At 36.9% G+C, this 14,804-nt stretch overlaps 1 protein-coding gene across 3 annotated transcripts in view; it reads left to right on the top strand.

The window, feature by feature from the left end:
* The first annotated feature begins 2,418 nt into the window (after positions 1-2,418).
* IPO5 (importin 5) overlaps positions 2,419-14,804 on the top strand; it is a 64,080-nt gene continuing 51,694 nt past the window's right edge. Inside the window, exons 1-4 of one of the 3 annotated variants that reach the window (XM_051984041.1) lie at positions 2,419-2,433; positions 2,903-2,982; positions 6,373-6,484; positions 10,817-10,919. In XM_051984041.1, coding sequence (XP_051840001.1) covers positions 10,821-10,919 — 99 coding nt within the window. In that variant the 5' untranslated portion in view covers positions 2,419-2,433; positions 2,903-2,982; positions 6,373-6,484; positions 10,817-10,820. Of the gene's footprint in view, positions 2,434-2,902; positions 2,983-6,344; positions 6,485-10,627; positions 10,920-14,804 lie in introns of those variants that run through there. The other 2 variants (XM_051984040.1, XM_051984042.1) reach the window with 2 other exon arrangements.

The raw sequence follows: 14,804 nt of genomic DNA on the forward strand, positions 1-14,804 counted from the left end.
AGAACTCTTATAGAAGATAACATTTGTATTAAAAGCCTCGAAGAAAACAGAATTCTAAAGGAGGCAGGTGAGAAGGGAATGTATTCTAAATATGGAGGACTTGTCCAATAGATACTGGTATGGAAGATAGACTGTCATGTACAGAAAACAGTAAATAGGTCCATTAAATATGGAATGTAGATGGGAGCCTAACTGCAAAGACTTTAAATGATGAGCAGAAGAGTGTCTCTTTTATCCAACAGTCAAGAGCAGGCCACTGGAACTTCTTGGACAATTAGAATGCTCACACCTGTGATTTTGTATTATCAGTTTGCTAGTCATGTAGAAGATAGACTGTAGAGAGGAAAGGTTAAAGAAAGGGATACCAATTTAAAGATTATTGCAATAGCCCAGGTGAGAGGTAGATGAGAGCCTGAACAAAAATAGAGGTAATGAGAGAAAATGATATATGTGAACAGTACTGTATAGATAAAATGAATAAGACATGGCAACTGATATGGAAAGGGGTGAAGGAGAGGGAATTAAAGATAGCAGGTCATTGGAAAAAAGACTTTCATTTGTCATAAGGGCATAAACCAAAGTTGAGGAGTGAATAAGAGAAGATAAAGTAAAAACAACTAGAGTAGATCTTGATGTTTTATGGCAAAAAGGATGAGAAATATTGCAGAATAGTTACAGGAATAGTAAGATCAAGTGAAGCTTTGTTTTGTTTTTGAGTATCAGAGAGAACTGCATAGAAGGAGTTGACCATATCATATTCCATGGACATAAATATCATTTCTATGAAGATGACCCCCATATCTATATATTCAGTCCTAAGATCTATCCTGAATTCCAGTTCCTCCTCATTAACATCTTAGTGAACATTTCAAATCAGATGTTCCATTGACATTTTTAAACTCAGTGTGTCTAAAATAGAATCCATTACTTTCCCTCCAATCTCAAATCTATTTTTTCTGAACTTTTCTATTTCTCTTAAGGGTACTACTTTTCTCAGATACATAAAGGTTCTCAATCTCAGAGTAAACCTATCCCCACATAGCTAAGTCTCATCAATTCTACTTCCCTAGCATCTCTTCCACCCATTCCCTTCTCTTCACTCATTTAGCCACCATCTTCATTCAACTTGTCATCCACCTCTCACCCAAACTATTGCAACATAGATTTCTAACTGGTCTCCCTGACTACTTTCTCCAATCCAACTTCCATACTGCTAAAGTGATTTTCCTGAATCTCAAGTCTTACCCAGTAAATTTCCCTGATTCTCTAAAATCCTAGGATCAAATTTGAACTCCCTTGTTTGGCATTTAAAAATCTTCACAACTTGGCTCTGATCTTTATTATTATGTATTACTCTCTTTTATCTATTCTTCTGGTTAGACAAACTGTTCTTTCAAGTCTTCACATACTATAATCCATCTCCTATCCTGGATGTCCCCCTTCCCTAGCATGAACTCTATTCTGCTTCTTAAAATCTTTTCAAGTACTATTTTTTATATTATGCCTGATGCCCCCAGTTGTTAGTGTCTTCCCCCACTCTAAATTAGCTTGCATTTATTTTATATGTTGCTCACATGTATATTTTTCTTCATTGACTGCAAGCTCCTTGAAGACAAAGACTGTTTTGCATCTTTGGGTCCCTAGCACCTAGCCCCTAGGAATTTAACAAATGTTTATAGATTGATTGAGGATCAAATCATTAATTTATCAGTAAAATATATGTCCACCAAAGCATATCCAATATCATGAAGAATGTATTATAAGTGGAATAAGTATTTCTTATGGATTGTAAGATTCACCAGATGATGTTTTTTGATAACACTATATTTACTACATCTAACTAGTACAGTAAACATGTGGTTCATCTTTAATTAAAAAAAAGGGGGGGGGTTGGCTAAAATGAGTTTGGCTTACTGGATTCATACTAGAAAAAACCAAACATATGAAGAATGCATATGTCCCAAATTATGAAATGTATTTAGACAAGCAACCCAGTGAGTAAATTATAAAATATATATATGTAGATACACACATACATATACTGCAAGTGGGCAGTGAGCTAGGCCTAGAATTGAAGATAATAGTGGACTAGAGTGTGCTTAGAAACTACATAAACTTAATTTATGCTCTGTTATAATGCCCCTCATAAACTATAGTTGCAAATTATGAGTATAAAGATTCCCTTCCACTACCATTTGCCTTTGGAACAACTGGGAGAACACAATGTTTATGCAAGGTAGTTTATGATTTTGGTAGACAGGATGAAATGTACCCAAAGTATGGTCCAACATCTGCTGCTTTATATATCACGGGTCACAAGTACAGATAAACGTATCCATGGTGACCTGCCTGACCTAGTGAGGGTCGGAACGGTGAGATTAATGACATACCATTACAGGAGCAACCACAGTGAAGAGAACAGCTTTGACTACTGTAAGTATGTTCAAACTTCAAAACTTACAGACAAAACAGAATGTAAATTTTTATTCCATGTCCAAGAAAAAGTTAGGAGGTAATAGGTGGTAAATCCCAACACCTTTTCTTTCTATGAGTAATCAGAGATTTCTTTCAGCCTCCTAGAGTCCTTTATTTTTAGACTTTGCCTCCCAAGAGTCATGCTGTAGGCACCTTACAAGAAGAAAAGGAATTGATTCAGAGAACTTGCTAAATGTAAAACAAGCTTTAAAGAATGCAGACTCATCATTCTTCTCTTCTCTTTAATATTAACTTGTATAAATGAGTTTAGAAATCTAACAATACATTGGATAAAATTTGAAATTTTGATAAAAATCGGGATACTAAACAAAAGATATAGATTCTCAGACAGTATGGTCTGTACAGAAATATTTAATGAGGTAAAAATGTTCATGGATTGTTTTAGTTTGTTTGTTTTTGAATATAGGTGGTTCAGGTGAAAAACCTTTCCAGGACCAATGTATGCACACAGCTGTTTTCCGTGAACTGGATCCTTGAATCACCCAGGTAAGACAATAATGGCAGATTTTGGTTTAATTCTAATTCCAACACCTTCATTGAAACTGATAAGTTTTTTTTCTCACGTATATTGCAAAAAATTCCTATGCCTTCCTCTCAAAATATAAATAGTTGGAAGTTGTTAAAGCAAAGTTAAGCTTCTTGTCAAGGAAGACTAACACTTAAAGCTACCTATAAGTGGAATGGAATGCCTTAGAAGCCAATGCCTTTCTTGTTGCATCATCAAACAAAGGTTGCGTTAACCATTTGTCAGGTATTCTGTAGAGAAAATTCTTTTTCAGGAATGAGTTGAATAAGATGGATGCTGGGACATACCTTCAAAGTCTGAAAGTTTGTAATTTTACCATTCAGAAAATCCTCAAAATCATCTGAAGTTTCTGATCAGACTTCTTCATAAGCCTAAGAAAAAGTATTTTAAAAGCAGCTTGTTGGTCAAATGCCTCAATTTCCTCAAATGCTTTCAAAATAATCTCTTTGAATTCATCAGTGTTCTTATTAGAAATTACTCTTAATTCTAGTTCTTAATTTTCAGCATTGCAAAGTACATAAAAAGCATTTTTATAGCAGTCAGATAAGAGGGAAAACACTTTTTACTTGATAGATGAAAAATCAGAACTACAAAGTGATCAAAGTCTTATCACTCCCAGTACTAAATTATATCACTTGTCATTTCCAATAGCTTGTATAGCAGCCTCTACATAGTAATTGGTACTTAATAAATGTATGTTGACTCAGATGGTCAGTCTATGTTAGGAATATACATATATACATGTTATATGTATTCTGTCCTAGAATAGATGTGTAATCCTGGGCTAATGTCTGGAAATTAGTTTCTTCATCTCTAAAACAGGAAGCTAACACCTATTTCCCCAAAGTGATCATGTGAAGAACTAATAGATAATATATGTAAATATTACCTATTTATTATCACATATTTTATAGCTTATAAAAGCCAATATAAGAATCATCTTCACTGTACAACTATATGATTGAGAAATAGAGAAATTAAGTTCCAGAGCATGAGCTTTTAAATAACTTTAAAACAATATTCCTGTATGTTTCTTTTATAAAGTATTATGTTTTAAATTGTTGACATAAAGATCTAATTTCTTAACCAATAAATTAAAGAGATATTACATGTGGTATTAGAGATAGTATGTTGATTGATATTCTTGTCACCTTAGGAAGCTAAAGAAAAATAAAAATAAAATTTCATTCGATGGAGGAAGGTGGGGGAAGTAGATCTGTAGATTCATCATCATATGAATCTCCTGATGAGAAATTTCTACCAATCAAATCAGCACTTTTTCCAAAACTTAAAGTGTTAGAGAGTTGTCTGGGACACTGAAAGTTAAGGGAGTTGACCAAGATCAACACAGTATATGTGTCAGAAGCAGGATCTGAATCTAGGTTTTTTAGACTCCAAGACCAGCTTGCTATATCTATCCAATGATTCTATGATTCCTCAATTTATTTTAAGCAGAATTTAGGCCCTTCTTTCCTCAGATCAGACAAAGTTATAATTCCCAATATCTTCCTACCCCTCATATATCCAATTAATTAATTGGACATTTATTGAGCCCCTACAAGACCTAGAGCTGGATGGAAACTCCAGAAGGTTTGATTTGATGATTTTGCCGAGAAGTTAAATTGACGTGTTTCAAAGTGATATTCATTACAAAATTTGGACTTGTGGTCTCTTCACTCTAGAGATAACTGCTCTTTTAACTCTATCACACAGCTTTCTATTTGATGTTATATCTAAAATCATGTAATATGTTACAAAGCAGTCTTAATGCAATTATTACATTATCCCATATATTTCTATATACTTTCACAATGTATATTATTATTTTTCCCTTAAGTGTAGTATTCAGAATTTCTTAAGCCCTTGTTGTGTATAGAACTCTTTTAGGTGGGATATTCAATATTTAAATAAAACAGCCCATGTACTGATAGTTTATACTCTCTAAAGACATATATATACATATATATATGTATATATATATATATATATATATTATAACTATAATATACAATAAATACAATACAGTTGCCAAAGTGTGGGATTAAGATTTGATAAATTTTTTGATTAAAAAATTTGATAAAATTGCTCCTATGTGACTTTGCATACATCATTTATGTTGTCTGGAAGGTAGTTTTTTCCAAATATAAAATAAAGAAGAGGTTGGAATGGATGACATATAAGGTCCTCTCCATCTCTAATTCTATGATCCTTAGTGGGGGAGGGAACAAGAACAAAAATATAAACAAAAGTAATCACAAACACACATATATATATATTCATAAGCTAAGATGAAAAATTTTTTGCATATTCAATGTTGATAAGGCCTCTAAGTGATAATTTTAATTCAATGGTAGCATGATAATTTATAACTGAAAGTTAAATGTAGATTGCTGAACAGGTAATTTAATATTTTCTTAGTCAATAGATCTTACTGCTTTGGTTAAAAAATAAACTAAAATTTAAAAGTACCAAAAGCTATCTTAATGCAAATTTTTTTTTTTCTAATTTGTCTTCTTTCATATCAATGTTCTTCCAACTGGATGAGAAAAGTTCAACTTCATCACTGGTGCATTCTCTGACTTGTAAAAAACAAACAAATGCAAAGATAGTAGATCTAAACTTTTACTTAAAACTACACTACAGACTTAATACTACTGTATCACTATTCTCTGGCTTCATTAATACTAATGTATAAACTCTGAAAGAGACATTGGGTGGGTGGAATTAAAGAGGATGACTTTTTTGGAGTCTTCACTTTCTATGGACCCATAATATATTTGTAACACCAACTACAGGAAATAGTGTAGGAAGGCTTGATGTCACAATAATACTTTATGCCTCCATAAGAGAGGGAAATTTTGTGTGTCATTATATCTACACAGTAACCTGGTTGCTGCTATAATCTCTGACTAAATGAAGAGGAAAAACATGATGAGTGAGTCATCTCTAAATCTTTAAAAATAATTTTGGCTCAGGAATGACTAGAACAAGTAGGCTCATAATTCTATTATCTATATATTCTGAATAATCTTAAATATATAAAAAAGAGGACAAAGATTCAATAATTCAGCACTGTATCTGCTTTCTTATGGTTCTCTAGGAAAAATCTTCCAAATCTGAACTGTTTAATAGTTATTTTTATTTCAGATGAAGCCACAAAGGCTTAAAAATCTATTACATTTAAATTAAAACACAATTAAAGTCAACATTAGAATTCAATAATAAAGATATTCATACATCATTCTTCAACCTGCTCCATCTTTACCAGCTATATTTAACCAATAAGTTTATTTGACATGGTCAAACCTATCTTCTTCTAAAGGTCAACAAATCTGTCTATGTCATACCAGGAGGAGGAGGGAATTCCTAAGCAAGGAACTCAGCTCAGGAAGTACAGTACCATGTCTCCAATCCCCTGAAATTCAAGTCAAAACTGGAAACATAAGGATAAACTGCCATAAGGTAAAGAATTCCAAACTTCATAGGATATCACTATAAAAAATGTATATGCTAAATTTAGATTAACAGTGAGACAGTCTTTATATGTACAGTGCTCCATGCTCTTTTCTCAGAACCAGTCAACAAAAACAGCCCCATAATGGTCCTACAGCTTAAAAAAAATATTCATTTATCTTCTGTCCTATAGCTTTAAAATCTTCTTTCATCATTTGTTAAAGTTTGGCATATCATATCACTCACAAGAAAATGCATGTACAGAACTAGAATTAACTTTGTCAAATTTGGAGACTTGATCTGAATTAAAATATTTAATCAATAAGCCCAAAGAACAGAGTTCTAAAATGACCAGCCACAGATCTGGGGTTAATATGGTATAGCTATGAGTCATATGATATCTTAATGTTGCATTAGAGAGCAAATCAATTTATTAAAATAATTTAATCCTTATATTAAATTTTAGGGCATAGATTTCCCCTCTTGTTAGAATACTCTTTGATTCTCCCATTCAGAACTTTTATCTGTTTGCATTTTTTTCCCCAAGTTGCAAAAGTATAAGTAGCAAATTATTTATTTTATTTTCAACAAATAATTGAATACAATTCACATCTTTGAAACTGCTCTTATACAGTCAGGCTTCAGAGTTTCAGAATTATTGTCCAAGAGGGAGAAGAATCTTTTATTTATATAGTCAACAAAGATTTTGGTGCCTAATATCAGTTGTGTGTAAGCACTGACTGTATTCCAGGTAGTTTTCCTACACAGAATTGAGGGGGGGGGAGGGGGGAAGTAGAAGAAATATGCAAGGAAGGAAAAATATGGGAAGGCATAGATAGGATTGTCAAACCTTAATGTCCCAGGGAGAGGTTAATGTCAAAGAAGTTAATAGCTAAAAAGTATCAGAGACTAATGTTCAAAGTAATCCAAAACATCATCTGTAATCAAACTTTTCACATTCCAAATCATAGAAGGGAGACTTTCTTTTATTTGAATTTACACAGAGATATTAGCCTGATGTTTAATATTAGAAAGTAAGTCAATTGGGTTTCAAGAATTCATATATACATGTAACATACATATATATTCATGTCTATGTGATACATATAACAAATTTTATTAGTTGATTTAAGAATCCAGTTAAAGCTTATTATAAATTATCTGCACAGTTGCAAATAAAAATGTTCATAAAAGTAAATCCTATTTTCCCATTGACTATATGAAATCTGAGCTGCATTTCTATGGGGAAAATATCTAACAGAGTTTTGGTGGGATAAAAGTGGAATATTAGCTAACTCCATGGCATTTTAAATAAACTGTAAAGTACTTCTACCTGTGTAACTGGCTATATAAACATATAGTAACATATTTGTTTTTTTATACACACTTGATATACATATATGCTCATAATACTGTGTAATTATCCTACTTCTGTTATAACCATTGAAAGAGGATATTCTGGACTTTCTGACATCTCTCCACTGTCAGTCACCCTCTGTCTCATTAAACCTGCCATTAGTTAAAGAAACATGATTTTCTACCATGCTTAGGGATCTCATTCTTTCATATTTACAATCTAAGAAATTTCCTACTGATTTGGATCAAATATTTACCAAATAGGGTTAGTTTGTGATTTCACAGTTTACCAGTAGGTGACACCACCTAATATGAAAATTGATTTTTAAATAAATATTGATAAAAATAGCCCTTTATATAAATTAAAAACCCTTTTTATTCTGTTTTTGAAGTCTCTAAATAGTTTTACCAGATTAGAAAAAAGGAATTTTTATTCTTAATATATTGTTTATCAAGTTTATTAGTCAATATTCATGGTCATAAATATTTGAAATCCATATGCAAGTGAACCTAAATGTTGATACTTCTATCAGTTTCTATTTCAAAAACTAATGCCCTACTAATGTTAGGATGTAACACACAGTCACAAATTACTGGGCAAGCTTTCCAAGCAGCTCACTTTATTTCAATGTCAGCTTAGTTTCTTACTGGCCAAATTTCACTGCATGATTCTCAAGTTTTAGAAAATGTAAAAGTTAATTTTAGAGTGCAGAATCCTCCTAAGAACACTAACTCTACCTACTCTCACAAACAAAAAAGAAATCATACTTAGAATTAATGAAAAGGATGCCATGAACTATCAATAAAGGAGAAATTATAAATTACCCACTTCGGGACAAAAAATTAGACACAAATAGTGTCTTGAATAAGGTTCCACTCTAGAATGGTTATATATTTTTTTCAAATAACATCCCATTTTCAAAATTTGATTTAAAATATGCTTTTCTTGAAATTTGAGGTGCCCCCAAAATCCGGGCTAGTAGGTGCCAAAAGGACAGTTTAAATCTTACTAAGGGTTTTTTTTTTTTTCCCTCTCTATAATTAGATTACAAAGCTTTCAGAATTCTTAAAGGGTAGTGGAAAGAAAAAGTTGAAATATTTAATATTTCCATAAAATCAGCTATACGCTCATTTAAAAGTGATTACAGAAAGGAAACAAGCCACTAGATCTGGAAGGCCATCCCTGGAGTCAAGAACACTAGATTTTACTAATACAAACTGTATTACCGTGAAAATCACTAAACCACTCTTTGCCCCGCCAGACAGCTATAAAACCAACCAATTAAAGAGTTATCTAATTTCACTAGTGAAGAGGATTTCCATACCGCGATTTCCCGTGGCATTGAATCACAGGTCTATCTCAGAAGAAAAATCCTTAAAGGATGATGAATTAAGCAAAGTGAGCCCTCCAACTACAAATCTTTCCCAAGATTCATCCTTTCACCTAATTTCCCATTTCAAGGCATTTTATCTTCCTAATAATATGAGTCAGCAGCTTTTAGCTGCCTCACATTCTCATATTAGCCCTTAACAGGAATCCTCTTCCATTTGGGATTACTCTACATTTATATCTCCCCTCCCCCATTGAATGACCATTGGATTGTTCCAGTTCCTCGAGAGCAGGCCCTACCCCTCCCACGTAGTACAGTAGTAAAGCTGGCTCTCAATAAACGTAGACTCGATCCCATTCCTTTTTGATGGGAATTTGTTTTAAAGCAACCCCTACATTTTCATTAACTTGCCTTCCATGGAGGCAGAAAAGGTGATTTTTTTTTTTTTCTCCCTCGCATCCAAGTACGGTAATAGAAATGGGAACTCCGGCCCTAGGTCCCCCATAACTCTCATTCCACTTCTTTCTGCCTCAGTTTCTCTAGTGTTCTTCAAAAGGATACTACCCCTTCTGCCCCCAGCAGAGTAAATTCGCAGAAATTAACGTATAACTGGCCAAGCCGGGACGCAACTAGCACCAGTGCATGTAGATTCATTTCTCCCTAGAGGAAGGTGGAGGGGGGAGAGTCCCCGAGCATCTCAGGAGTAGACAGATCAGAGACAGTTCTAAGAAGCTTCGGGGAGATCGCGCATCTTCTGGGGCGGATCCAGGCTGGGGGAATGAGGAGGAGGGACTAGCGTGCAACGTGGTTACATTTGGCGGGAGAGAGAAGAGAAAACGCAGGAGGGAGGGGCTGTGCACAGCCACCTAGGGCCAGGCCTGGCGGGACTCCGTGACTCACTCCCGGGTCTGGAGAGCCTGAGTCATGCTAGCATTTGAGGGGGACCTCCGACTAGGAGAACCAGGGGCGTGGTTCGGGGAGGGGGCACGTCGAGGTCTACGTCCCATCCCGCCACGGTCCTCAGGCCTGGGAGTCCTGGGCCCAGTGGAAGAAGGGGAGGAGGGAGGAAAGGATGAACGGATGTCGCACGGTGCTAAGGCTTGCTCTTATTCCTGCGAGTCTCACGCTAGAGCCTGCCAGTGCCAGTGACTGACCCCACTCCCCTCCCCACTGCCCCAGTTCAGCCTAGATGCACAACCCAGGCAATACCGTGATCGCGAAGCTCTTCTTCCACCTCCATCACTCCCCCTCCCAGTTCTAACCCCAATTCGGCCCCGCCCGCGCGGCCAGTGACGCCATCACAGGACGGTGGGGTGCGCGGCCAATAGAAACGGGGCCGGCGGAGAAGGCCGCCTCGGCCTCAAGCCGCTGGGACCAATGAGAGGCTGGCGGCGGTGTCCGCGGGGTGGGAGGGACGGGGGTGAGAGGTCACGGAGCCCCGCCCCTCCTTCGCTTTCCCCTTTGCCCCGCCTCTCCCGTGCCCCAGCGCCGCCGCGGCTGCTGCTGCTGGTGGTGCTGCTGCTGCTGGTACTGGTGCTGCTGGTGGTGCCGGCAGCTCGTGTCCCCTCCCCCTCCCCGCCCGCGAGCGCTCCCGCCTCACGGCTCCGTGTCTCTCTCCCCCTCCTCTCTCTCTCTCCCTCTCTCTCACGCTCAGCGCAATGGCGGCGGCAGCGGCGGCGGCGGCCGAGCAGCAACAGTTTTACCTGCTCCTGGGGAACCTGCTCAGCCCCGACAATGCGGTGCGGAAACAGGCGGAGGTAACTGAGTCTCTCTCCCCTCCCCCCACCCGACCCTTATCTTCCGGGCTCCCCCCGGCCCGATCGTCGGCCCTGTGGGCGGCCCCCCTCACCCTGGCCCAGGGGCCTCAAATCGGGTCCTTCCCTTCACCTCACGTTTCCCTTACTGCCGCCATCCTGCTGTCCGGCCTGACCAGGGCCCAGGCAGGCTGGGTGGCGGAACAGAGGCACCGGGCCGGCCCAGCCCACGTGGGAGCTGGAACCGACGCGGCAGCCTCTGTGGCCGACACCTAGGACTTACCATCCCGGCCCCCACTGCCCCTTCAGTCCGGGATGGGGCGGCTCAGGCTCCCCCTCCCCCCGCCCAGTCCAGTCCAGTCCGGTCCTGTCCTGCCTTGGCAGTTACCCCTTCCCCGCCCCCCACCCTTGTACGCGGGTGTTGTTATGCATGCATAGATTGGGGGATCAGAAAGAAGAGCCCCGATCCTGCCATTGGAGATGGGGGTGGGGAGGTTGGACCCCGACCCGATTTGGATCATCCCCTTCCCCTCCCCCCTGCGCGGTTTGACCTTTCCCATGCCCCCCATACCCCTTTCCCGCTTTCTCCTAATAGGATTTCCCCTCCCCCGTCCACGCTTGTCTCCACCTTTGTCCCCCTCCCCCACAATTCCACCAAATCCCGTGCTGCTGCCTGTCCCATTTCTCCTCTTCCACTCATTCTTTTCCACCTGGTACTTACTGTCCTTTTATCATTCCGCACCTTATCCATCCCCCTTGGCTTTCTTTCCCTGCTGCTGTCACTGTTCCATTCTGACTCCTTTAGCCCCATTTTCCTAATTATTCCTCCATTCCCTAAACCGAGGGGGAGAATAGGATGTTTGCTCTCTCTAGTATTCTCTTCCTTAAGACTCTTCCCTTTCTAAAAAAAACTGCCCACAGCCAAGCTTCATATGTCTTTTTTTTTTTTTTTTTTGGCAAATTTTCTCCGACTCCAGGGAGCCATGTGCTCTCATTTTTGTGACACATGAGGGAAGTTAGGGGATTTTTTTCTGTATTCTAGGGCCAATAGCACGTTTAAGAACAGAGAAAGTGTATCTTAGTCTTTAGAGTACTTGCTGCCTATTTGATCCACAGCTTCATGAGGTTGGTTACCTGAAAAGGATTGAAAGAAATGATCTTCAGTTATATATATATTTTATCTTGGTTACCTACAAATGGACTTCTTGCCCAAACTTTTGCAAGCGGGGAATGAAAAAAAGCTTTTCTGAATTGTGTTATTGTAGTGTGTGGCAGATACTATCACATAGCAAAGAATTTGTTTTGTTTCTGAGTTACCATGGCCAAAGAATTGTTTTATATATACCTATAACCAGGAAAGTGTATTTGGCATCTTGTCTCTTCCTTTCCCCTCCCTTTGAATGATTTAGTGATCTTCTTTAAAATCACAGTGATCTTGAATAGGAATCATAATTATGGCTTCAGGATTTTTTTTTCTTTTAAATAATTTTGGTGCTTGAAATTTGGTTCTTGAGGAAAATATTTTAAAGAAAATTATTTCTTTTGCCATGAGGAGAGGCTTTTTGATAGCAGATTGTTTTTTCAAAACAAAATAAAACACTTTCTCAGCTAACTCTGAAGTAGAACTTTTCTTGTTTTTTGCAAAGCAAAGAATGGTATTATAATTAGTAAGCTAGGTTAATTCTCATTTCTCCAGTTGCTTAAATCTCTATTGTCAAGCTTAGTGGGGAATCTCTCTCCTATTGAACTAAAATACCAGTGTCTGTTTAGCCTGAATTCCTATTGGTGGCTGTCTTTGGTCTTTTTTATCACTTGCATCACTTTGTTGGTGAGTTCAGCACATTCTTTTAGAAGAAACAATTGGGGGAAAAGCAGTGTTTCTCATTAGTTTTATAATGAAGACTTAGGCACTGATGTGGTTAGGTTTTTTTTTTCCCCACTTGTGACTATTGATTATCTCATTATTTGTGTCTATTAAATTTTTTAACTGGCAAAAATGGTTGAAGGTGATTTTATCACAATGAGAAATCAATTATAAGTTATATATTACACATATAATACATAAGACTTAATTGGTAACTGTAAAACTACTATTAAATAGCTGCCAACATCTGAATTTTAGTAATAGGAAGACTAAATTGCTAATATTGCATTAAATTGAACTTTTGGATTTAATCTATTCATCTTAATAAATCAAACAAGATAACTGGCTGCTGTTGATTAATGTGATAAATAATAAAATATTTTCCCAAATTTTCTTTGAACTTAAAGAAGTGGTATTTAGAAAAAGTTCATGTAATATACTATCTAAATAAAATAAACTTTGTTGACACATAAATGTCAAACTATTAAAGAAGGAAGCTTGTTTTGTGTTCAGATGTGATCGAGTACAGTAAATGTCTTTCATTTTTATCAAATTACAAATTCTATTTTGGAAATTTTGTTGTGAGATGTTACTTTTTATTGTGGATATTGTTGTTTCCTTGTGTCCTCTGCATATACTATGTGAATCATTTTTATCAGTAGGCTTTAATATTTTATCTTTGTATTTAAAAAAAGGAGACAGTATCACAAAATTCTTCAATATGGGTGAATTTTCTTTTAAGCAAAATTTAGCTTCAGAATGACAAAAATTTATAAGAACTTTTTTCCACTTTCTTCCCAAAATGAATCTTTAGATGTTTGGGGAAGAAATAGAATATTCCCAATTTTTAGAAACAGAAAAATTATAATGAAATAGTTATGAAAAAAACAAATTGAAAATCGGGGTTATTCATTAAAGAAAATGATCTATGTAAACCCATGATTAGAATTCTTAGTATAACTTAAAGTCAGCGTTTTTATTCTGAGTGGATTTAGTGTCCCTGTTCATTTTCCCCAGAAAGTTTTGTTCTCTTTGATCCTGAGAGAAGGAAAAAAAAAACTTCATTAATATCAATGGAAGTTGGATGAAAGGCAGAGAGACTAGCTCCCTAGCAATTTACTTAATAGTCTTAGGAAGAGATAGAAGTAGGTTTGGTTTCCCCTCTCCCCCCCCCTCCCCCATTTTGCTACTCACTATTTTAAATAATATTTAATAACATCTTTTAGAAAAAAGAGAAAGATAAAAAGACTTTCTTCTACAGTGACAGAGTCAAATGTGACCAAAATATTGGTGGATTTTCTTTGCCAACATTTATGTACTGATAAATGCCTGGTAAATATCTACACTAGTTTTCCTATTATTGAAAAAGTTATACTGAATGGTAACTTCAAACATGCATAATGATAATGTGTTTTATATACAACTACCTATGTACTTTATAGTGTATAAAATAAATGACCCCTAATTCCAGAAGTCTGTGCCAGAGGAATGCAAACTCTAGAAGGTCCTCCTGGCACTGAAAGGATTCCAATAATAGGCTTATTCTATGTATGTTGTCCAAAGACCAGCATGGCTAAGTTCGGAGATTCATCACAATTTGGCTGCAGGGCAATCTAAAAAAAGGACCATCTACTGAATTGTTCAAGAGGTCTGAATTTTCATCAGTGATATAAATGGCACATTAAGGAAGAAGCCACAGGTCCTTGGATTATTGAAATACAGAGCTAGTCTTAAACCCTCTAGAAGTTTGGTTGTAATATCACTGTTCACAGGATTACCTGTTCACAAATCTAGAGCTGCAGGATGACCTGGGAGTGGGGGGAGGTGGGAGAGTCCATCCAATCAACCTAATTTTTAAAATGAAACTTGGATCAGAGAAATGAAATGATTCACCCAAAGTGACCAAGATCCAGAAAACTGAAGCAAGTAAACTAAAGTGAGATCATTTAGATTCTCTCTCTTGATATTATTGTAATAGTTACTGTGCTTTTATTTTAATAACCATAATATGAATTGAAGGTAAT

The sequence above is a fragment of the Antechinus flavipes genome, chromosome 3 (genome assembly GCF_016432865.1).
Source record: "Antechinus flavipes isolate AdamAnt ecotype Samford, QLD, Australia chromosome 3, AdamAnt_v2, whole genome shotgun sequence".
NCBI classification, from domain to species: Eukaryota; Metazoa; Chordata; class Mammalia; order Dasyuromorphia; family Dasyuridae; genus Antechinus; species Antechinus flavipes.